Raw genomic sequence first — 25,637 nt, 5'->3', positions numbered from 1 at the left:
TACAGATTGGAGTAAAAATAAAAAAATTAAAAAAATGCAATGCTACTGCACCCATAACAGAAAAAGCATTTTTGCTGGTGGGACTAGAATGATACAAGATCTGATCATGTTTACAATGTTTGAGAGATGGGCACTTCAGATTGTAAAGTCATTTGGCTGAACTAGGTCTGAACCAAATCATTAATAACAAAATCTGAAAGCTTTAATAAGCTAGAGGAACATTCCAGAGTACAGGGCCTTCAGGAAGTACTTACAATCCCCACTTTTTCCTTACACAAATTGATTGTTCAAGGTACTTTCTTCAGACAATACATACATCTACCTCAGCTATCAAGCCACAAGTCTAGAGTCCTCCAACACATGGGCAAAATAACTCAGGCATCTCAACACAGCTCTGTGTTGTACATTGTATGTACATCCCAACTCTATGGATGACTGTTCTCCACCCGGAACAATTATTTACAGCTTAGCAAAAAAAAGCGTGAAGTGCTTACAAGTACTTTTAGGAGCCCCTGTTTAGGATTCTATTTGTGTTTATTTCTGATGGACGGAAGCTAATTGGGCATTAGCATTCTCATACAACTGAAAACTTTCTGCTCCAATACTAGAACAGCTAGGCTTAAAAGACTAGGCTTTTAAGCTTCAGCTTTATAAATATTTTCAAAAAGCAGGACTTAGGAAGGCAATTCCATTGGGAGGAGAGGGGTGGTTTTAAGCCTGCAGTATTTGGCAACTGTCAGGCTTATTCTTGCTACAGGTTCAAGAGTCCTTGAACCACTAGGACTTAATCTTTTTACTAGTACAAAGTATGCTGTGAGTACTTTGTGCTTTTCACTGGATAACTATGGAAAAGCCCAAGATGGGCTCCTGGAGAAGAGAATAGCTCTTCCTTTTCTTAGTTACTTACATTTGTTGCACTTACTTGTTTTTTCTTTCATAAGAAAAGGTGCCACCAGAACATGTAGAATACCAGAGATACTTTGTTAGGACACAGGTGGCAATGGGTATATGCTGTGAATCACTCTTGGGGAAAGTTGTTCTACAAACAGTTCCTCCCTCTTCGAAAAGTTCTCACAAACTGCAGTTTGTTCACAACAATTAAAAGGAAAAACAAACAAACACAACCCTCAAAAAACAATACACAAATAGAACCCAGATACCTTCACATTAAGAGAACAATGCTCCTAGACTGACCAGCTCAGACAGGGACTAGCTCCTTTCAGTTCAGTAGCTCCAACATGAATTAATTAATACTATTAATTGACCCCAGGATTTGTTCCAGGACTGTAAAGACTTTGGGATGAACAGTTGCTTGTAATCATGTTGAAACAAAATGCATTTTGCAGCTAGTAGGAAAAAAAAAACCAGAACCAAATCCTAGGATGCCATTCAGGTGGTTCCTCTCGCTCAGAGGAGCCACTGCCATAGAGTTTGTCTTCTAGGTGTACCTCTAGACGAGCAAGGTGCTCAGCGTTGGGCTCAGTAATTTCAGTCACAAGTTAACATCATTCTCTGGGGAAGAGCCAAGACAAGTTACACCAGCTTCAGTTAACCTCAGTTTCTTTTCCTCCTCTCACTCTGGCATCCTGAGGTTTCATTTTCAAACACACCATTCCCAGCGTTTCCATTTCCAATGCAGCAACTGCAACAGCATTGGCTCCAATTAGCCCCACCTGTGAAGTTCACCACTTTGTTGATGAATACATAACACCTTCCTGGAGGACAATAAGTATTTTCTGAACTCCACCCTTCATCTAGCTTTCTTGGTTTTCTCACCCATTATGAAATACAGATCCAACTGATTATAGGGTTACAAGTCAGTGAGGAGATGTCTAGTAAGAGGTCTAATGAGAAAAAACAAAGTGACCACTGCATCTTAGTGGAACTGTGTATATGCATCAACATCATCTTGTCTTGAAGAAAGGTGGTTTCTACAATATACAAATTAAAAATACCTAAGAGGAGAGAGGACTCACAATCCAGAAAGTCCTTGAGCCTGTTGCTGGCAACAGTTGCCAGCAAAAACAAGCATCTGCAGGCCAGGATTTTCCCTGTTCTCTCAGTACTGAACTGGAAAGTAATTTTGGAGAATGGAAATTCTCTGGCATTAGTATGTTACACTTCCTCCCAGACAAGGCATTGAACAAAGGTAATAAAGACATTTTATATACTATTTCATCAGCTCACAGCAGTCTCTTGAGCCTGAAATAGTTTCCCTTCTGCTTCCTAGGAAAGCCCCCAGAATTTCCCTTTCCCCCTCTCTCTTGTTACCAGGCTTTATCCACTATAAGATTTTGAAAGTTCAAAGGGAGGGAGTTTTCCCCTTTCCTTCTTTGGACTGATGACATTTACTGAGGGGGTTTTATAATTCTGCCTCGGTGTGAAAGATAACTGCTGGCTGAAGAGAAAAAAAAAAAAAAAACCAAACCACACTTGTAGAATGGATAATATATTGAGCAAGACACAGATAAAGCCATCACCACAAACATTTATGAAATTATACTAAATGCTGACAGTCTGTCAGTTTAAACAAGGTATCTTTTTGCACTGAAGCTTTACAATATAAATAGCTCAATACTGTAAGAACTTTGTGTTCAGTAACTCAATTATTCTCGAGTTATATCCTCCCTAAGTTTTATGGCCCTTTGGCTGCACTCTGCCAAGACACTGTACAGACGGGATGGAGAACAAAGATAAATCACATTCATGAGCTTTTTGAGACCTATCAGCAGTAAGCAGTGGAAGAAATCAAAGATTGCTGAGATAACCTAGGTGCTAGGTAGAGAGCAGAGGTCAGACCACACACCTGCTTCAGCAATTGCAGCACAGACACAGGCAAAACACACTCTTGCTTAAATCCCTGATTGGCCTGCTGAACCAGAGGGCTGGGGGCTGGCTGGGACTAGGAAGCACAAGGCAGCTGCTGCTCCGGCAGTGTCCATGGCTCCATAGCAGGAACCTGTGCCCCGTGTCACCTGTCCCTCTGTTCACCACTAGCCCTGCTGTATCCTTTCCATGATTTACAGCAGGAAATATTCTCTTTAGCCTGCTTTTCCAAGAATCCTGAACCAGCCCTGTGTATTTGCAGCTGTGCATGTACCAGGGAGTTCTTGTCCCTCTGCAGGAACTTTGCAGCAAGGGAAGAGTTCAAACACTCATGAGATTTCCAATGTAGATGCAAGCTAAGAAGTTTAGCCCTTTCAATGACAGAGATGCAAAAAAATCCAGGTGGAATCATTTCAGTGTAGGGATGTTTCTGCAAGTAACAGTTAACAACAGCATTAGATTATCCAGTCCTTCAATGAGAAAGATTCATTTCTCATAGTGAATGACTAATCCAAATAGCACAAAACCCTTTAAAGCAAATCAACTACAGTGGGAGCTAAAGGCCACAAGGGACACAGAAAGGCAAGAAGAAATACCTGCCAGCCACCCATAATATGCAAGACCTTCCAATGTATTTCAACCCATTTTGGTTGCTCTTGCATGTATCTCCACAGTTTATGTGGAGCTGTATAAAGGGATTCCTATCACTTGACGTACTGGCTAAAGAAGAAAATTTTTTAGGTACTTGAAAGGGCCAGAGGAAGGACAGCGAGATAACTTTATTGCACCCATCTTCTTTCCTACCCCAATAGAGCCTACAAAAGTTTCTCCTCAGCTAATGGCCAGCAAGGACCTCACACACTCAAAGGGCTAAATAAGTGTGTTAGAGTTTATGGCAATAAGTAGGCACACACCAAGAGTCACTTTCACAAGAAGTTGAGCTCTCTGCTCCAAAGTGGTACTAGTAATTCAAATAGGATGCTCTCTCTTAAAAACCAGGTCTCATTTTCACAACTAGCTTCAGACCGTCCATTTCAGAAATATTAGTATTTATCAGTGCTGTATTAATCCAACAAGCATTTTTACTGACATCAGTTAACTCAATGTCTCCAGGACTTCTCACATCAGCGAATCTAAGCACCAGCTCAGCTGTTTGATTGTTGAACAGAGTGCTCCAGAATCAGGTAATGCCACTAATATAAGGGTCAGATTGAGCAGATGCCAGAGGAAAACAAAACCTACAGTGAAGAATGAAAAGTTAAAGTCCTTATTTCAATGTTAACATTTAACCTCTGAAGATAAAGGTAGTGTAGAGTAAAGCAACAGTAAACCAAAACATCATCTGGAGAGCACTAGAAGCAGATATTCAGATAGGAACTGCCTTCAAAGTCAGAAAAAAAAAATTACACAATATTGAGTCAGCTGAAGGAGCACTTGCCTTTTTCTGCATTGTCACTTGTGAGCCACTATGTTAAGCTTTCTAAAAGACAAAACAAAAAAACCCATACACCTATGCCTTGTTCAGGTAACTGCAATCTCTTGAAAGAACTCCTTATTCTTGAGAAGAATTTATTTATCAAAAGAGAAAAAACATCATTAGAACTGACAGATAAAGAGCAGTGGAAACTCTCAGAAAAGCAAAAAGGAATTGAGAAAAAGGAACTTTTAGGGGAGCTGCCAGAAAGACATTACAAAAAGGAACAGTGACCTTTTGGTTTCTCTTCAGAAGTTGCAAAGGGCATGAGACCACCACACACCACTAGCCACAGGGAGTGAACCCTCACCCAGTAAGCACACAGGCAGGCAAAGGGTGGGATATACCATATGCTGCTTAATCTCAGCTGCCTGAGCTTCCACCCAGACTGCGTCAAATGTGCAGTGCCCAGAAACTCAGGAGGATGCATAATCTGCAAGACAGGGATAGGTGAGGCTGGGAACACTTGCTAAGGATTTAGAGGTCAGAAATTGCTCCCTAAATCAAAATATTTTCGAACATAAAGAACGCAAATTAAAGGCACTGCCCTGCCAGCAGCGACGTTCTCTTGGAAGCCTAACTGCTTGATCTAGTACGAAAGCCTTGTTACGGGGAAAGGCATGTTTTAAAATAATGGGATGAGAGCCCACTACTGAAAATTATACACAGTTGCCACGCAAAACTGCCTAACACAGATCCCACACGCAGCAGTGATAGAACATCCTTCTGGGATCTGTGTACAAACATCCTTCTAGTCCCTCATTGACCTTCACCCAAGGGATTCAAGCAGATGGCAGAGATGAAATTCCACCAAAATAACAGCTGGAAATATGACAGGAATGGATTTTGACTGCCTGAGAATTCAACCAGACCAAACATAACATGAAAATACTAAATACCCAGAAGACTGTAGCATCATTTGATCGCTGCTGAAATCTTCTCACTTGCATACCAAGAGTGTGTTTCCTTCTGAAACTTGAAATGAAACCTACCACATTTAGCATTGGTCCCCTGAGCCATCCAAACCTTCCCATTTCACAAAGCCACAACTTCAGTTTAGTCAGAGCTATTTAGAAAGGTTATTCTGAAATCAAGAATAAAGTTTAATTGTCTGAGCATTCCAGTTTATCAAACATTCTCACTCATATGCACTCTCTTTTTGGTGAGACATCCAGATTTTTGCTGTTTTCCTCCCAACCATTGGGAAGATGTTTGTCTTTGAATCCTGGAAAATCTGATCAGATATAAATTGTAACTTCCATTTCCCCAACATGTTTCATTTCTATATGTGTGGATAAACTCCTCCTCACCAAAACTATTTATTCACAGTCAGGGAAGGTGTGAGTTCTCACTGCAGTACTCTGTACAGGATACAGCTTTCCACTGGGAGCAAGCCACACACCACCACTCATTCATCCCTTATCTCTGACAAGGAATAACTTTTCAGATTAGATATGCGCTTGACAACAATCTTTCAGTCCTCAGAGCTTGACTGCGTCCCATGATAAGCCTTAAATACAGGAAGTTACAGCACCATGGGGAAACAAGCAAGCCCAGACAGCGCTCCACCTACCTTCCACCTCCACAGCAGCATAGGTGGTGTGGCTGGAGCGTACGGAGGGGAGAGGGAAAACGCGGACAGAGTACACAACGCCCAATGCACAGCAAATAATGACACATTCAGAAAGTTTTACACAGCTATTAAACTTTGCCAAAACAGGCAAACATGAAAACCAGACCAAACTCGCTCACAACTGCGAAAGGTTTGCTACAGTGCACCTGAAGATAAAGATCCCAATCCAAGATTCAGCTGCCACCACAGCACATTTTGCAGACTAAAGCTCCAGGAGGCAAAGGGCACTTCTGCCCACTGCCTTGAGCTGAAGGTGTGAATCACATAGTCGTTAGCTACAGAAACACTACCTGCCACTGCTCACAAATCCACCCAAAATTGCTTTCAAATTAGGGTAATTTATTTCAAAATCTAAAACACTAGGAGAAAGCCACTCTAATTTTTGGATACATGCCAGCCGGTCCCTCACTGAGATGTCTTAAATATCTTTCCTTGAACTAGATGTAGGACGTGTCTCTCAATAATCCCTCATTTTGTTTACAGGTTGCTTTCAGATAAGAGCAGAAGCAATCACCCAGTTTCGGTACAGACTGTTGCATCATAAGAACTTTCTCTAAGAAACCAGACCATAATTTCCGCTTACAAGATCACTCATTAGCTTGCTGTTAGCTTTTACCTAAAGGTAAAAGGACTGCGTGGTTACATGAGCAGAGAGCAGTGAAAGAAGTGACAGAAAATTGTCTTGATGCAAATAGCAATAGTAAGGCAACATTTCTCTCCTTGGGGTGCTTTCAGGATTTTACAAAGTCAGGGAGAAATATTCCCCCATCCTCCTACAAGCACCAGTAACAAGTCAGCTCTCATAAATCTGTTCTCAGAAGCCAAAGGCATTGTGGAGGGGGGGAACACTTGAAGAGACTACATCAGTGACTAAGCTACAAAGCTTTGCCAGGTGTGTAACAAGCAGTTTCCTTCTTGGCAGTGGCCCTCATTCATCTGCTAGGTGATTTTGGCTAATCCTTTCAGAATTACTGGCTTTTTCTCCAGCTGGTGCCTGTTCCAGCTTGTATCACCATTCAGCCAGTGCCAAGCTGCATTACTTATGTTACTCAGCCAGTGCTGAAGGTTGGCAAATGAAGCAGAAGAGTTGGCAAGCCTATCAATCGCTTCAACATAATATCCAGATTGTCATGTCCACTTAGTTCACAACTTAAATCAGTGCCACACTTGGTGGTCACCACACAGAAGTACCTCCTGTATGTCAAAAGGGTCCCAGCTCAGCATCTCCGTCCATGCCCTGGCCAGCACCCTACTTCAACCCATCATCCTGTAACAGCATCTCACAATCCTTCTATAGATTTTCAGTTCCCAGGTCTTTTCTGGCCTAAACCCCAAAATTATCATTCTCTGCAGTGAAAATACACAGGTGAATTGTGGTTACAAGCCATTGCTGGACTGATCACTGAAACCAGCTGGGTTTTCTGGTACCATAACATGGCTGCTCAGCCACCAGAACTGCTGCCCTGATCATCCTCCAGCTGCACCATCCTTGATGATCAAACAGCTGCCCACAGAATCCAGAGCAAGGTTTATGGCAATTAAAAAAAAAAAAAACCCAAACCAAACTAAAAACCACACACACAGAGACCAAAAAAAACCATCTGCACACAACATGGACCCCTGGCTCATGAAAAGCATCTCTACCCACAGTATTTTCCCCTCCCGCCACCCCAGCTGTCCTGACCAGGAGAGCTGTTCACAGGGGAATATCCTTAATACACCATAGCAACATGATTTCCAGGGTTAACAGAACACTTACAAAAAAATACCATTTTTAAAAACTCATTTTAAAGGGAGAATTTTAGCAATCCAAGAGCAGTATTTAGGCCCTTTCTCATCCCCGCCCCTCCTGCATTGGACAGAGGTAATTAGAGTCAATTTACTTTGGGACACAAAGTCCTGCTATTCTACAGGCACTGGGAACATTTGGTTACTTGCCTGCTTGATTAACTTTTATTGCAGGCTGAGCTAACATGTTTAGTAAATAACCTCACACATGACAAAAGCTGAATGAGACATTGCCAAGAAGTTCAGAGTTTTGACATTTAATCACACAGTTTAATTACATCACATGCCTTAGTTATTTCAGGTAGGTTAGTGTGTTAAAGAGTTATTAATTAGTATTTTAGTTCTTCAGGATGTGATTCTTCATCTCAAAGCCTTGCTCAAGTTAATTTTTTTAACCTCTGAAAAGTAAGTCTTAAATAATTCCTTTGTCCGAAAAATCAGAGACAAAAAAAAAGTGACATGAAATATCAAATAGATATTTTAAATGCTGATCCATGTGGTGACTAAAACATCTTACTCCATCTGAATTGCACAGATGGGAACAGATCTCTGATTTAGTGTACCAAGAACAATCCTTCCAGAGGCTCAGTGTAAACATTTCTGTTCCAAGCAGAATCAGCTCGATCCAGGGGAAAAAAAAAAAAAAAAAAAAAAAAAAACAACAACATTTTTTCAACTAAACAACACTGGAGTAAGTTAAATGAGGGATCAGATGCTCCAGTTAGACAAATCTGAAGCATTCCTGCAGTTAGATACTGCTTCCTAAAACAAGACCTACCTTACTCCTTTTTTATACACAAGCTTAAACTTCAGTAGGGAAGTAACAAAAGCATGTGGCTGACAAGAAAGTTCAACGTTCACATGCAATTCAGATGTAATTTGGCATTTCAGCTCCGATTCCACTTCCCCCTGATCCAAGGCTTTTGTACACGCATTTGTGAGAACCAGAAACCCCACAGGGACTTTGAGGGAGGAAGCCAGCCAAAGCCGGAGACGCAAACAAGCTAGGCTGGAACAACCACCTTATGTAGTTCTTGAGTCAGAATCAAAACTGTTAGAAAATGACTGACTCTTCAGAAGAATTATATTACTTCTAGGAGCTCTGATTTTCAGGTCATGGCTGCCTGCTGTTATTGCACTTTTACACAGACCTGTTAGCTGGCCACACCTACCAAATTTGTAGTTCTTTCTGCATAGGGAAACATCATAAGCATTCCTTCTACCTACAGAGAGAGTGGGTATGGCCACAGTTTCGTTTACAAAAGGCAGGCAGGAAGGAAACACGTATGTATAAGTTGCATAAGTTTGTACCCTTTCTTGAAACAAATAAACATTACAATGGGGAGGTAGACAACCACAAGGGAAGTTAATCAAAAACATGCAGGACGCGTTGGTTTTAATGTCAAAGACGACAAAGATGGCAAATGGCTTGCACTGAGTATCAGGAAGAGGCTGGTAAATGAAGCATAATTAGGGCTTGGCCATCACGAGAGGAGGAGAAAGACAGAAATCCATCTCTCAGGTCTTGCTCACCTCAGGAAACACCATTGCACCAGGAGCAATAGGCAGGAGAACAGCACCAGCACCTTCCCCAGGCAGAGCTGCCTCAGCAGAAAATAGGCCTTGGCTAAGTACCCAATTTAACAACCTCCTCAAAGAAGCAGCACTTTTAAGCAGCATTTTCTTTATAGGCTTGTTAGCCATGTCTATTTGATAGTCTGAGGAATAGCATCTACACCTCTTGACAAATGTAATACCCATTAGGTTTCAACACCACCTTTGACCTCAGCTGCCTATGGAGAAGAATCCCTTCACTAGGCTGAAAGCTCAGGGCTAGTCAGTACACAGCTTCTGCCACACATCCATCCTACACATGAAAATAAATACACTCTGAAAACATTCTTACAATACACAGAGTGTATATACACCCTGTTGCATATACACTGTATTATATACACAGTGTATAACAATACACTACTTGTATTATACCCACAGAGTGAAAGAAAACAGACTGAACCACAGCAAACAAAGTACTATTCCCTAGTAAATACCCTATTCCCTTCTGGGGAAATGCCTGTGGCAACAAAAATTAAGACTCTTTCACTCTTTTACAGAGACAGAAGTAGCAGCTGGAGCACCTGGTGAAGCTCGTGACAAGGAGGGATTCCTAAGGGCTGGGAAGGCATGAAAATGAAATGGTAAGCTGTGCTTTTCTTGTGCTGCGGAGAAGCTGAAGTTTGGAGGCAGAGGAAATCTCATCTAATTACCAATAGAAAATAATCTTGAAAGCAAACTATGACTACTTATATGCAATTAATTTTGTCCAGATGAGAACACAAGCAGGAAGTATGATTGACTGTGACTGAAGCCCCACTCCATTACAACCATTTAGAAACCTCAGATCTACAGGCCAGGGATCCAATCCACACCAAGACTAGATAACAAAACAAGACAGGGTTTCTAACCCATCTCAGCTTCATATCCAAGTTCTCTTCACAGATAAGGGGGTTGTGAAGCAGGGCATAAATTATGCCAGAGAAAAGGTCTTTGATCTCTGCCCTGGCATTCTAACAAAGCATTTGGCATTTCTCTCTCTCTTACTTTATTAGGGAGACTGCTCTCTGGATGGTTTCCTGCTTACTGTTTGCATCTCTACCCAGAGGTAAATATACTATACCACCACATCTAGGAAGTGTTTATATGTGAATAGCCAAACTGAAAATCTTGAACAAATGCATGCTTTGAATATATTTCATCACAGTCCAAGGTTTGTATACAGGTAATAACCTTCAGATAAACCTCTACATCTGAAAGAAGCGGTTTCAAGGTTGAGGTGTTTCAGGTCCACAAATCTTAACCTATGAAGTTTATCCTGCCCACATCTTTAAAAATACCCTACCATCTCCACAATGTTAAAAATTACTTGGAATCTTACAACTTATAACGATGCAAGGCAGTTAGATGTTAAGATGCAGGGCTTGCTATAGGCATAACCAGGTCAGTGAAAGGACTGGATCCCAGCAGTAGTCTCTCTCCCTGGATCTTTGCATACGCTTCATGAAGTTCTAGCAGCATTGAGTTTCTGACATTATATAGATCAGATGTGATCTCCCCTATGAAAAACGTACACTAGTATGTGCCGGTGAGGGAGTTTCTACAAGTCTCGGGGCAACTTCCTGTAATTTCCTTATCTGAGGCTTACATTCAGCAATATTAAGACTTCCATGTGTGGTTAAGACACTGTTTGCTCATAAACACCTCAAGTTTACCAAGCCCTGCAGTGGTTCAGGAGGTTACACTTCATCTGGAACTAGTCTCCCTCTCTCTCCTGGGAGCACAACTGACATTTTTAGGGAAAGCATTCATGCGTCTCCACAGATCAGTGTGAAGAGTCTATTGCCATTCAAGATGTGCCCTTTTGGTAGCTGAGTGCAACTGCAAGCATATAAGTGACTACCCTTTGACTCTTTTTTTTCCCCCCTCTCCCTAAAATAGAGGAGCTCACATTCAGTGCTTCTGAGCAAGCAACTGGGATTGCAAACAGCCCCCTACCCTCCCTAAAATACTTTTGCATGTAGGTGAAACACAAGCTGGTGAGAAGCCACAGAACACTACCTTGTCAGGTTAACATATTCTTAAGTACTCAGAGATACAAGAAATTCCCTGTTACCTTGTTTCTAACACCAGAACATTTTTCTGCTTAACCCATTAGTTCTGCTATTAAATTACTTTGTTACTGTCAGAACTGCACTGGTATCACCAGAGGGATCTTGAGACACACATCGAAGAGCTTTCCTCTTCCAGGCCTTTTTCCAGAAGGCATAAACCCTAGATCACCTACTGGCACCCCAGATTCCTCTGGCACATGCAATATATAATTAATAAACAAACATGATTGCCCAAGATCATCTCCAGGAGGGAAAGGAGGGAGAAACAAAAAAGCCCAGTCTTTACAGGATTCTCTGCACCACACTTTAGACACCAAATAGCAGTATTTCCTCATTATAGGAACCTTACAGACTAATTAGCACACTCAACTTCACCTCGATAGCCTTAAACATTTGGACAATATTTAAAACACACAATTAAAAAAATAAAACCACAAAATAAACTCATCTCATTTTACATTTCAGTTTTAGAACCACAATGAAAGCTGTGTGCCAACACACATTTTTTCCAAGGTAAAACACTGCACCTTCCACATGCAAAGCTTAGCAGGTAGATCAGATGAGCACTACTCCTCCTGCTTCACACACCCCAGCCACAACTGCTTCCATCTTCTGGCCAGGAAACTCTCTGCTCCCATACCTTGCTGGTACATCAATAGCCTCAACAAAAAGCTTAACACAATATCAGCAGTCTTCACCATTACTTTACACTTCTTCCCAAGACTGACTTCCATAAAAGTATTTACTTGACTTGTACCCAGAGGTCTGTTCTTCCCATCAACAAAAACCTCATACAGCTGTAGGCTCTGTTAAATAACTCATTAAGCCAGATTTCAGTCACCTGTTCTTGCCCCAGGCAACTTCAGTTGTGCTTCCTTTTGTGCCTCCTGCTGCTCTGGTTTTACCAGCTGAAGGCGGTGTAGGTTTAACCCCAGGGATGTTAATAGTCATCACAACTGTTACAAGGTTTGTACACCGTATCATGCAGGAGGGGAACGGTTATGCTAGGCTCAGATATGTTGGGCACTACTGTTCTCCATTTTCACAAAAAGAATAAAGAGTCAAAAAGCAAACAGATACACTTCTAAAACCAATACCAAATTTAGAAAATACTGCAATAAGGAGATAGGACCAACTCTCTCCCTCTTTTGGTCATTAGGCAAATGCTTATTGTCCATTTTTCTGAATAAAGCCACAAGTTTCATGAATTTCAGGATGACCTTTTCTTCATCCTTGCGCAACACCACACGATGCAAGCACTATCTCTGCTGAGGGCATCTTGTGAACAGGACTCTTCCCACCAGAAAGCTCTTTGGGAGGCTTCTTCCAGAGCTTTCAAAATACCTGCAGCAGCCTCAGGCACCCTCACTCCCCTGCTGTGGTTAGCTAACCATGGCCAGCTGTAACTTCAGTCTGTTTTCAGACATGGCCTTGCTTCAGAGAGACTCTGCTGTGCTCAGCCTTCCTCAGCTCCCCAGGCCCAAACAGCTCAGGGATGGCTTTCAGGCTGCTCCTTGCTCTCCTTCAGCTGGTGGTGACCCTTCTAGGTACACCAGTTACAGCTAACAGCCCTGCCTGGGTATGTCACTAATTGCGGGACTGAAGCAGTCTCCTTGGGGAGCAGAGACTCATACGTGCTGTGGCAGTAAGGGTACAGTACAGTGGAGGTCAAGCTTTACTATAAATAAAATAAGACCCTTGTGTGGATACTGTTGTAATTCAGGTTCCTCTTGAGAAGCAAAACCTGGTCAGCGACTGATACAGTCTGAAAACAGTTGACCTCTCCACACAGTAAGAGAAGTCTCCTTCCACCAACCACCAGAAATAGCACTGGGGATGTGGTTTTTTCAGCTGAAAGATTACATTGTTGGGCAAAAGTGGACGGTGATTTTCAGCTGAAAAGTCTGAAAACTGAAGGAAAGCAGATGCTTGGTGATATAATCAAAGACACTTGGCTCCGCGATTTAGCTTTCTGAATTATACTTTCCCTTCTGCTTTTATGTCTGCCTGGATGGACACAATATGACAGCAACCAAGCCTCAAAACAGACACTGATTAATATAGAAACAGAGGTCCTGGCATGTAACAAGCTGAGCCCTGGCTGATGTCAGTGTCTTCAAGAGGGAACTGGGACTCTCTGCGGTCTTTAGCCCAATATATGCACAGGCCTAGAACACAGCATGCTGTGACCAAGAACATTTATTTCTCTCACCCAAGTGGAGGGTACTGTGCCTGGGGAGGAAGAACCCCAAGTACTAGTACAACAGGTTGGAGGCTGACCTAATGGAGGGCAGCTCAGCTGAGAAGGACCTCACAGTATTGGTGGGTGACAAGTTGACCATGAGCTGGCAGTGTGCCCTTGCGGCCAGGAGGGCCAAGTGTATCCTGGGGTGCATTGAGAGGAGTGTGGCCGGCAGGTCAAGGGAACTGATCCTCCTCCTCTACTCGACCCTGGTGAGGCCACATCTGGAGTGCTGTGTCCAGTGCTGGGCTCCTCAGTACTACTACTGGAGCTACTGGAGAGGGTCCAGTGGAGGCCACAAGGATGATCAAGGGTCTGGAGCATCTCTCTTATGAGGAGAGACTGTGGGAGCTGGGCCTTTATAGTCGAGAGAAGAGACTAAGAGGGGATCTCATTAATGCATACAAATATCTCAAAGGCAGGTGCCAAGAGGATGGTGCCAGGCTCTTTTCAGTGGTTCCCAGTGACAGGACAAGGAGCAATGGCCATAAACTAAAACACAAGAAGTTTCAACTCAGCATGAGAAAGAACTTCTTTACATTGAGGGTGGCAGAGCACTGGAGCAGGCTGCCCAGGGGGGTCATGGAGTCTCCCTCTCTGGAGACATTCAGAACTCACCTGGATGCATTCCTGTGTAACCTGCTCTGGGTGGCCCTGCCTTGCAGGAGGGTTGGACCAGATGATCTCCAACATTAATGATTTTGTGATTCTGTAGTCTGATTACTTACCCCTTATGCTTCACAGAACTTTGGCCATGAAAAGAGATTGAGTTGTTTCAAAGTGAATTTTAGCTTTTCTTCTTGCCACAATCAGACTCATGTTGCTTTTGTTCTACTCCCTGCTGGGGATGAGTTTTCTATCCAAATTAATTCATCTGCATTTTAATTTATGAAATAATTTTATGAAACAGGTTTGGTTAAAGTGCTAATTTAAGGCTACATTCTGTGCCGAAAACACCCAGTTGTCTATGCATTATAAATGCACAGAACCCTTCATCCATAATACAGTCTTCCCTTAGAAAATATAACACCACAACCTAGGAAAAGTTGTCCTACACGACAGTGTCAGACTCCCCCATTTGTAGTTCTAGTATACTTTCAACTAACTTGGAATAATTTATAAAAATAATTAGTATCAGAGTTATTAAATGAACAGTGCGTGTAAGTGAGACGCATCTGGCTTTCTGCTCTGCCTGGCTACCTCTTTGTTCACCCGCAGGCTACCCTAACCCTGATTCTTGCTTCTGCTGGAATTGGCTGGTAAGATCTGTCTAGGCCACCCATCACGCGTACAAAGTATCTGTCTCCCTTGGAAAAGTCATTTACCTTCTTTCTGGGTCACTGGGAGAATAACTATACCAAAGAGTATGAGAGACCATAGGGCAGGCTTAGCAGGAGTGCACCAAGCCAGACTTGCAGAGAAAAGCCTTCTTCTGCCAGACCCTCTACAAGGTGTCGCAGGGGAAGGGAGACAGGAGCCTCTAGCATATTATTTACAAATTGGAAGACATGATCTGGTAGGTGAGCAACGGGAGCTGGGGGAGACCAGACTCATGCAGGATCTTTCTCTTGCTGATGTAACACCCTTTTCACGCTTCTCCTTTTCTTCAGACTTACTTCCTACAAAAGCGACACTTGCTTACTTATGTCTGCTCATCTTCACCTTCCTGCATCCCCTTTTCCTCTTGTGAACTGACTGGTTAATTAGAATCAAATGGGACACCTGATCTCAGAACACTAAGATCCCCAGAAACCGGGAGAAAAATCATCAGTTAAGGAGACAAGTTCAAGCAGCATCCACACTGACAAAGTGAAAGCAACTGCATGCAGCAACATCTGTCCTGCTGCACAGCAGGCTGAGCAGTGAGCATACATGGCCCTCAATCCTCGCATGGCACTTACTGCCTCCTGCCTGGCAGGGAGCAGGAGGACATGGGTAGAAGAAGGGGGAGGAAGAGAGGCAATAATGGTGAGATGAAGCCAAATTCTAGGAAACCTGGTGTCCCTAGCTCTGCTGCACACTGAGAAAGTTGTCTGGTTTTTTATTCCAGGTCAACCAGACACAACGTGCCATGCATTTGTTGGAGAAACTGTTGTTTTGCCTTGCACCACCTCCTCTCCTGGAAAGCTGACCCTCTCCAATTCAATGCTGTTCTGGCAGATAGAGGCTGACAATCCACAGCACACCATTGTAGTGCACTTTGTTCTCAATGGGCAGGATTTGCCGCAGTTCCAAAATGACAATTACCATGGCAGAACTAGTCTTTTTTTCGACCAGATGAAGCATGGCAACTTTTCCTTAAAGCTCTCCAATGTACAATTACTGGACACAGCTGTGTATAGTTGCATCTACAAACAGACTGGGGATCATTCTGACAAAACACAGAAATCTAACGTTAAACTCATTGTATCAGGTAAGATTTTTCTTTCAGTTCAGAGGGAGGGACTTGAGGACAGTGTTTCTTGTTGACAAGCCATGTGTGGCCATTGGCCGGGTTGACTTGAATTTTTAAAGCAAATCTCCACTCAGTTTCATTCTGTTCCTTGCTTTCGTTGGAAGAATAAGTGAGAAGAAAATAAATGCATCTTTGTTAAACTTCAGCATAGCATATCCATGGAAGCAGCAGGACTCCTGAAGACAAACCACCTGCCTCTTCCTCCTCCCTTCACAGGAGACATTAATGAATAATGAGGTCTCCCTGACTTTTAAGCATTTGGTTATTTATGGCTTTGTACAGTCGTCTATCCACCTTGTCCCAGAGGAACAGGAGAGTATTTCATTGTTTGCACTTGGGTCTGTGAAGCAGTATTAGTTTCATCTCTGGTAATTGAATTCAAAGTCCAGGCCGTATACCCTTTCTGATGTCAGACAGACAGTTGCTGATCACCTTTTCCCTTGCAGCTGGAAGATCTGGATCTGGTGGCAACGCTGGACACATGCAACAAGAATTATTATTTTTCTTCTTTAGGAAAATGAGTGAGACTGTAACACATGCTCAAATAGTGCCAAACAACAGAGCTAAGATGTCTGAACTACCCACAAGCATGGCCAGCAGAATGATGGGGCACTGGGTTTGACCAGCTGACAGACTGAAAAAGCAAATTTAAAAAAGGGGATACACATCAAACTAATCATAGTTTTTTAAGGTGTCTTGCTTGAATAAATCAGCTGAAAATTTTAATTTTGGTTAACTACAAACATTTAATTCCACTTAAAATAGAAAAAGATGTTTCGAGTAATAGAAACCCTTCAATATCTTTGTTTTAATGCACATCATTCTCAAGAGAAAAATATTTTTAAAATGTTAAGTTACATACCTTTGTTCAGAAAATATCGAAGTGAAATGTTCTGCAGTTTTCAAAATGAAAAAAAGTGTTTTGAAAATGCAGAATCAAAATCTTTTCATCGTCTAATTTTTGGGAGCAGTAAGGTGTCTTTTACTCTGATTTAATTCTGTGATCATATTTAAACTTTCAATTAGTTTGACAAATGTATTCTTTCTCAGAAAAAAAAAAAACCCCACACTAAATCCTTAGATCAATTATCAGTCCCCTTTTTCTGTTCTAGGCTTAAATACATAACTTTGATTCTTGTGGGTTTTTTTTCCAGCTCCATCTAGCACTGAGGAGGCTCCTTTCCCCTCTGGTAAGGCAATACTGCTTAACCTGCCAACTGTCTAAGTGATTATCCAGTGCTTTAATTTGAATTTGCCACATTGGTAAAATGTGCTGAATAGAGAAAGTCCAATAGACTTACGATGCTTGTTCTCTCTTACTAAGTCTAGCAAAATACAGCTGTCCCAGACAGGGAAAAGTATTTCCACCACTAAGACAGAGCTAGACTGCAGAAAGAAGAATACTGAAGTGCCAGCAGTCACTAGTCTATAAAGCTACTCACCATTATAGGCACCATAAAATTCAGTAAAAAACAACATGGAAGCCATTTAGTTCTATGAGTTAAGGCCTTTGTAAATTACCTTGGTTTGAATAAACTACCAGATCAAGAGATCTGAGGGGTCCTTTGGGGTAAATAAGGTAATAAATATTCTAAAAATACATGATTTATGACTCCAGATAAGCTCTTCTGGGAAAATTAAAGTAGATCTCACCAACAGCAATTCTGAAGCATTGTGCAGATGACAACATCTCAGTTTAATCATTACAGAGATGTAACTACATTAGGTCATTTGTAACAGTTCTGGAGGGAATGCAGTACAGAAGGGCTGTCCAGCTCTGACATGCAATCGTCAGTAAATTCTCCCATAAAAATCTTGCTTGTAAGCAAAATTTTTCTTGTTAGCTCTACAAAACTTTAAATTGGTATCAAATCTGTAAAATTTTGCAAATAAAAATCAATACCTTCAATTCGTATTTTACTCAGTGTAGCTGAAAGAGATAATCCACTACAATAATTATATTACAGTTAACGTAGTAAGTTCAGCCACAATATGACGTTACGGCCAGATTAAGTGGCAATAAACACTAATAAAAACTAAGGAAGAGAAATGTTCCAGTGTTTTATCTCATGATTACACAGAAAAAAAATCAGCTCTGTACTTCATGAGCAATGAACAACTTGAAAAATCACAGGAAATATCCTTTTTTGACCTGCTGGCTCCTCTAGCTGGCTTAAAGGTCTTTAAAAACCACAAAGTTAAATTTAAGGTGGTATCATGTGCCTTCAGTGACACAAAACCACATTACATTACAAAAGCAAACAGAACGGGAGCTAGAATATCTCTAGATGTTACCTTCCACAAGAAATAAGAAATTATTGTTAATGCAGTAGCAGTGGGAGCTTCTCAAAACCAACGGAGAAGTAGGCTGTATTTAAAGGAGATAGTTGTATATATGTTTGACTCAGACAAAAACTTTCTGACAACTTTTCCTCAATATAAACTACTTCTTACCATGAAAAGGACTTTCACTGAAAAAAAAAAAGTGATTGGGATAAGGGAGAGTGTTTCAGCTTTGCTGTAGGAGAACAAAGTGAATCACACACTTGAGACACCTGAAGTTTCCTATACTGCTGGATTTTGAGGGGCTTGGGGATGGAGGAAAGAACAAAAGCCTAACTTTTGAAATGCAATTGTTTGCAAAAGGGAAAAAATTTTTCCTGTTGTCAACTCCTTTTAAAGAAAATCATCAACCACAGCTTGTTTATTTTTTTTTTTATTTTCAGCAATTTCTTAAGCAAGGAAGTGAATCTGTTTTGTATTAGCTGTTATTTTGGAAGGGACTTAGAAAAGCTAAATGACTTGCTGAGAACAAAGGCACTGTATGCAGAAATAATTCTTACACTTTGCAGTCACCATAACCAGATCAGCAGGTATTTATTATTTTTATATAAAACAGAAACAGGTTTGATCTCTTTCACTTCTGCTTCATTTATGTTTATTTGCTGGATTGTTTTTCCTAATTATTTTACAAAGCTTAATTTTACCATCACTCTTAGTTTCTTGAGAGACTTCTTCTGGGTCAATCAAAACTTGCTTTATTTTTTGGGGGGGAAAAATGAAAGGGCCTAGGCCTGGAAAAGGTCACAAGAGGCCACGAGACTTGCTATAATCCTTATATTTCAAGGATAAATCCTTTATTTCAAAGCGCTACTGAGGACTACCCAATGTTTACTTGCTCTTTATATGTTAATACAGCATACTCCTTCTAGGAAGAGGGGAAGCCATAAATTAACTGCAGCAACATACTGAAAGCTGATACCACAGCAATAGGAACAGCCTAAGAACTGGTATAGAAAACAATATACATCCTGATCTTCCCAGAGGACTTGGACCTAAACACTTAGGGGAGAAATTTCACTACTGCTTAAGTTGGGGGTTCAAAATCTTTCTATACCTGTGTACCACATCCAGCACATGTTGCAACTACCATCTGTGCCAAGGCCAGTCTGTGCCCTGTGTCCACGTTGTGGCTTACATACCAATAGTGGTACCTAGTGTTGTTACCACTTAAGCATCTGTGGCCTAGACTTTTTACTACTTATTACCATTATTTATAGACTCTTAATCACAACACCTACATCAGGCCCTGAGTAGATAGAATTATAATGTATTTTATACTCTTTTAGTTGTTGTTCTGTAAGGATTTTAAACAAGTATTCTCGGTCATCCAGAAAAGGAAGTTGTATTCACTGTTGCTGAGCGTCTTTGCCTTTTTTCTGGATGGCATACATTCACACACATGAAAAGGAGAATTCTGAAAGAGCCAAAATCTATATGATTTTAACAACAATCTCCCATAAATGCATTAATGTAAACTATATCTTCAAATACATTTCTTGTTAAATCACCATTTACATGCGGACTTTCTCATTTTTAATTTTTCAGGACACAGCCGAATTTCCTCCAGAAGCCCCACTGATGCACCGTGTCTGACAATGCTTCCCCTCTCTTTCTGCCTGGTCACACTGGGAGTTTGGCACTTGTAACTGGGGAAGCCACCCTTCTCTTTGGGAAGTTCTCCTCACCAGAGGACCTCATTGGGCAGAACAGCTGTATAGACAGAACAGCCTGACAACTGTTCCAGAGCCACATAAAAGGAACACCATAGCTGAAAACAGACCTAGCACTAGATGTTTATATCCCGCATTTTGATGTTCCACAAAATCGAAGGCAGCAAAACTCAGAGGTGGCAAGTCTGGGTTTCATTTGATTCTTGGAGCCCGGTTTTAGTGCTGCCGTATGAACATATTATTTTGGATTTTGTGCTTTTGCTTTAATGACAGGATAAAAGACTCATAAAAGTACAAGGTCACACCATAATTGACCCTAGTGAGATCTTTTGCCTAAGATCTTATCTGCTGTCCTTCAAGAGAGTTGTAGGGAGGAGAAAGGTAATTACCCTCTGTGTCTGATAAAAACTGGAAATAGGAAGCTGCTATCATTTTGTGAAACGTAAAAGGACAGAAATCTTGTGAAACTTGAGCCTGTGGAACTTTAGCTTCTATTTTTACTCTTAAGCATCATGGGCTATCAGTAACAACTTTTTTCCATGAGAATGTAATATTTCTTTAGCGGAAGGGTGAAGCTGGCTGAGAATGATGATGGAAGTTCATAAAACATCAACATAGAGGAAGTGATGTGTTATTACAAAATCCACTTCTAAATAAGCCAAAAGCAAAAAGGTTTAATTCAGTATTTCCTCTTTTTGTCATGAAACACAGCAAGGTAAATGTGATCATTGTGCAAAAGCTGAATTCTTAAGCTAGAACTGTGCCAAAAAAAATTGGTACTGTGATAATGTTACATCTTTAAGAGCAGTACCTTTGAAGGAAAACTGGTCAGAATAATTGTAACTGATACCTATGCAAATTCAGTGGATTTACTTCTGGAAATGTTTGATTCAGGTAGCACAGATGTCCTGTGTAAACCTAAGATTGAAAGGATCCTGTATACCAACAGTATCAAGAAAGTGAAGAAGTTTTGTTTCAGGCCACAGCTGCTGCAACCACCCTATTGCAGAACTGAGAAGCATCTGGAGAACTGCTCACTGGGGCTGGTGAAACAGGGGTGACTGCAAGGCGCTCCTTCTGGCTGATCTCTCAAGCCAAGGGAAGTAACTGACTCATAAGGACGCACATAAAGTCATTTTGATTTGGAACAATTCCACCCTCTTTCCAACGGAAAGACAGAATTGTTTTGTAAGGAAGGGAACAGAATAGAGCTTTAAATGGTATCCATTGAGGTAAAGGAGATGGTTACCTCTGACTTTCTTAACAAAGTGCTCTTTCCCCGTGGTGGGGAAGAGAGATGGAATCCCATGCACAGCCTGTGCTGCTGCTGCAGTGAAGCTCAGTTGGCACTTAGGCTACTCTGTGTGCAGGGAACCTTAGTGTAACAGCTGGGGTCCCCCTTCATAGAAAGATTTTAATATAAGAATTGTACATATCACATTGTACTGTGATTGTAGAATCACATTGTACTGTGATTGTCTTTTTGTATCCTACCTTCCAAATGTTTGTCTCAGATTCCATGTATTTTTCAAAACAAAAGTTGATTTAAAATAAAAGCTTAAACAAACAAAACCCTAAAGAGAGCAATCACTTGGTCTGTAAGAGTTCTTAATTTGTATTCTGGTTGTTCCTACAGTTAGCTAGGCTCCCCATGCAATCGGAAAGACCAAAAGGTGGTATCTGTACAGGTCTGTTAGTCCCAAAACTCGGAACTGCTTGCCCTCATCTCGAGGCCCATATAACTTCTGAAGTCTAACAGCCACTTAAGCAGCCCTCCACTTTTAAAAAGGTGTTGAGGCACATGAACAACATGAGCACCTCCACTCACAAGTGCAAGCTGTGTGACTATACAGCTGCATTTCTTGGGCAAGCTAATGAATAATTTAATATCTTTATGCAGACATGCAGGGCTAGGACAGAGCCTTGCTGCAGAGAGGGAGTCCTATGTTTACATACAGCTCAGTCATATGTTTAAGAGCAGGCACTGTGCTGACTGGTGCTATGAGGAATGCCCAATTCCCTCAGTCATCTCTCTCTTTCACTCTCAGAAGTGATTCTCCCTGCCTGTTCAAACGGCATGAATCACAACAGGCACATGAGCAGATGAAGGTAGGAGGAATGAAGGGTGGGGGAAGAAAACTGGATGACCTCTAAATGCTGTTTACAACACTACTTTTTTATTACTCTGATTTGCAGCAGCACTTGGGATGCTTAAACACCTCTGTTTATTATATTTCCCCATAGCTATAGTTAATGCCATTCCCAGGAGTAATATACAACTGCCATTCTGATTTCCTCAGGGACTGAAGGAAAGGTTTGAATGACTAGTAGACCTTGTTTTGTCCTTCCTTGCCTGGGTGATGACACAGCAAGTGTCTGTTGTGTTCACACACAGCACATGAGCAGCACATACTTCTTGTGTTTTCCAGAATTTCATCATGAATGAGAGGGATAGTTTTGAAAACTAAGGAGCACTATAACAAGTCACACATTTAAGAAGGAGGTATCTCCACTTCTCTTGTAGTACCTTGGCAGCCCACAACCACATACTTCATATGGCAACAGCATAGGCTGATAATCTGTCACATTAAAGAAATTCTTAAGAGATCCCTGCACATTATTCTTGCAAAAGAATCGCTGTAAAAGCAAGTTCGTTTTTTTCATGTTTGACAGTAACACTGCTAAAGAGACAAAAAGGAGTTTGTTTGCTCACCTCATAGTTTATTTAAGTTTACAATGAGGCCATTTTAACTGGTTAATGCTTTCCACTGAGCTCCTTTCAGTTCCATATGATGTGGGAGAAATGGCCCATACAGGTCATCAGCAAGAAATGAATGTAATACCTTTGATGCAGAACTTTCACTGCTGTTTCAGCTAAGCCTGAGGGCAGTCATTCACATAGCATGATGTTCAGCAGTTGAACAAAGGCTACTGAAATATATTGAAAATAAGCATGGAAGGTGACTATTTTTAAATGTGCAGCACAAAATCATGCTGTCATTTGTAATGCAATCCTCATTGCAATTTCTGTTTCAACTTCTAGGATTGTCCAAGTTTAGACCTTTCTCTTCCCCTCTCTATTTCTTTCTGCAGAGATGCTGACCACCACTGAAATCACCTTGGAAAAGATAGCCAAATATCAGTTCCTTAAGTCTTCTGAGGGCTAAGCCTGACCCATACAACAAGCAAGCTCCCCTCAGCCACGTCAAGCCATGGGAAAAAAGAATAAAACCAGCTCAACCAAAAGACTCAAGTCCTGGAATGCAGGCTACTCAATTATTTGCAGATGAAGGATTATCTAAAAATGCAACAAAAAAAGCAAAAAACACACATCTCCCCCCAACCACATTGTGTAATTTTATGACTTTATACTACATTTTTCCTCATTTTTCAGTGACAATTGTATCACAGGAAGGTTTTAGAGCTTAATGTAAGTGTATTTGATATTAGACTTTCAGGAGGATAAATAAAATGTCACTGTCTTGAAGAAATGAGTCTTAATAAGACAGTGGGACGAATGCATTGATTGTTATGGAATTGGATTTCCTAGTTATTTTTGTTAAACAAGTAAGAAGCAGTTATTTGTTTGATTTCCTCTATGCATCTAAATGTCAACATCACAATGCTGTACAGAAAACAGCTGGAGTATTGTGCCTGAATACAGAAAACAGCTGGAATACTGTGCCTGGATAAGCGAAAACCTGCCCAGAGTGTATCATTCACCAAAGTGCCCTATGCTGGCATCTTATGCAAAACGTAACTCTATCGTAGCCACAAACCAAAGGATGAAAACGAAAAGTGCATCTCAATCCCTAACTCTCATTTCTGCTTTTAGAAGAAAAAAGTACCACTGTCTCCTTTGTGAACACTGCAACAACGAACAGAGAAACATTTTGGAAGACAGTTTTTGTGTGTGAGCATCAATGAGGGTAAAATGGGGAGGCAGAAACACAACTGACAGGTAACAACTTATCCAACAAGTTAAACCCATCACAGCACTAGAAAAGTAACACCAGCAGGAGGGGCAATTATTACCACTCTCTTTCAGTAAGACAAAGTTCTTAAATGCTTTCTGAAGATAAAACCTGGCAGGATCCATAAGCCAGATACTGCATGCCTCCTTGTGGAGGCTTGGGGAATACACATTCTTTCATTTCTTAATTCTGTAATAGTGTTTAATAAAACAAATTAATCATAAACTTCTATCCATGTGGCTGAAACTAGCAAACCCCTCAGCAGCTTCAAACAGTCCTATGGAAGGAAAGGAAAAACCCAGCTTGGCAGACAAATGTCTCTATTAATTGCTAAGTGTACATGGAATTTCCCTCCAAATTTACAGTGGCTGAAAGCCAAGATGACAATCTTACATCTTCCACCAAAGTTAAACAATCTTCTGTTAGTGAAAAAAAAAGAGAGTGTGTGCATCAAAGGTCAGTACTCAGCACGTTACTGTGAAACCGAAGAGAGAATAAAACAAAATGAAAGGCAATACTGGTGCATGATTCTTTCTCCCTTAAAAAACATTATCCCTGAATGATGGAAAAACAGAGGAGTAAAAAGATGCACTAAAATGTGATTATTAAGGAAAATAAAATTTTGCCTTTGATTTCCCCAGCGCACGTTTGTCCTGTCCCCACTAAACACCCAAGCTTCTGGTACTGACAACAAACACCTTATGGATAGCTCTCTTTTTGTATCTAACTTGAAAAACGTTTCAGGCACTCGGGAGGAGCTGTTCTCCATCTACTCCAGGGATTTCAGTACCATCTCTGTCCTGTGATGCTTTCTTATGTCACCAAATTTCTTTTAAAACTCCTGCAGATGTTGGAAATACACACATTTTAAAGTGCCATTATATATGAACAATACTGTTCATATACTGCTAAGCCTCTGTGTATAAAACTCTGGGTATTAAAAACATCCACTTACATACAAGCAAAGCTTATGGAGGAAAGATTTGCACTGAATCACATAGCGGCAATGCTTAAATTCTGTTTCTTACCAACTTGATACCGAAAATTCCATGAAAAATATGAGGCACAAGTGAAAGAGCTTCAGAATATGTCCAAAATCCACATTATGAACCTACTATCATGATGACTTGGTTTCTGTATATGATTTCTTTGTAACCACACTGGAGTTGCCGATCTGCACAAGAGATATCTGCGAAATCCGTGAGAAAATAGTGTCATCTTTGAAGTACAAAATCAGAAATTTTTTTTGTTAGATTTTTTAATCACACCAAGAGGCTCTAGAAGCAAAAACACTAATTCTGTGAACACTGACTGAGCACGCTGAGCATGCCGACCACTCACACTCTAGCTTTACTCTTCCTCTTTGTTCTCCCCTATAGAAAATGTCATTCCACATCCCTAGCAAGTCTTCAGCCACATACGGTATTTACCATACTTCAAACCAATCTAAGGCTTGTAGATATCATTTATGTAGCATACAATTCTCCCTTAAAAATATGGGTTCTCTCTGGCATGTCTGTCATGTTAAGAGGAACTTTAATACAAGGTAAAGGGTGTCATTTTG

General features: G+C 41.1%; 1 protein-coding gene across 3 annotated transcripts in view; it reads left to right on the top strand.

Annotated features, from left to right (window-relative positions):
• LOC115603763 (butyrophilin-like protein 10) overlaps window positions 1-21,671 on the top strand; it is a 34,465-nt gene extending 12,794 nt beyond the window's left edge. For 2 of the 3 annotated variants that reach the window (XM_030476013.1, XM_030476014.1), the window contains exons 3-7: window positions 9,836-9,919; window positions 10,331-10,383; window positions 15,682-16,044; window positions 17,241-17,276; window positions 19,975-21,671. In XM_030476013.1, coding sequence (XP_030331873.1) covers window positions 9,906-9,919; window positions 10,331-10,383; window positions 15,682-16,044; window positions 17,241-17,276; window positions 19,975-20,075 — 567 coding nt within the window. In that variant the 5' untranslated portion in view covers window positions 9,836-9,905 and the 3' untranslated portion in view covers window positions 20,076-21,671. The remainder of the gene's footprint in view (window positions 1-9,835; window positions 9,920-10,330; window positions 10,384-15,681; window positions 16,045-17,240; window positions 17,277-19,974) is intronic. The other variant, XM_030476015.1, reaches the window with a different exon arrangement.
• The last annotated feature ends 3,966 nt before the right edge of the window (window positions 21,672-25,637 follow it).

This window comes from Strigops habroptila, chromosome 2 (genome assembly GCF_004027225.2).
Source record: "Strigops habroptila isolate Jane chromosome 2, bStrHab1.2.pri, whole genome shotgun sequence".
Lineage (NCBI taxonomy): Eukaryota > Metazoa > Chordata > Aves > Psittaciformes > Psittacidae > Strigops > Strigops habroptila.
The sequence above is the reverse complement of the archived record's forward strand: the minus strand, read 5'-3'. Positions and strand labels throughout refer to the sequence as shown.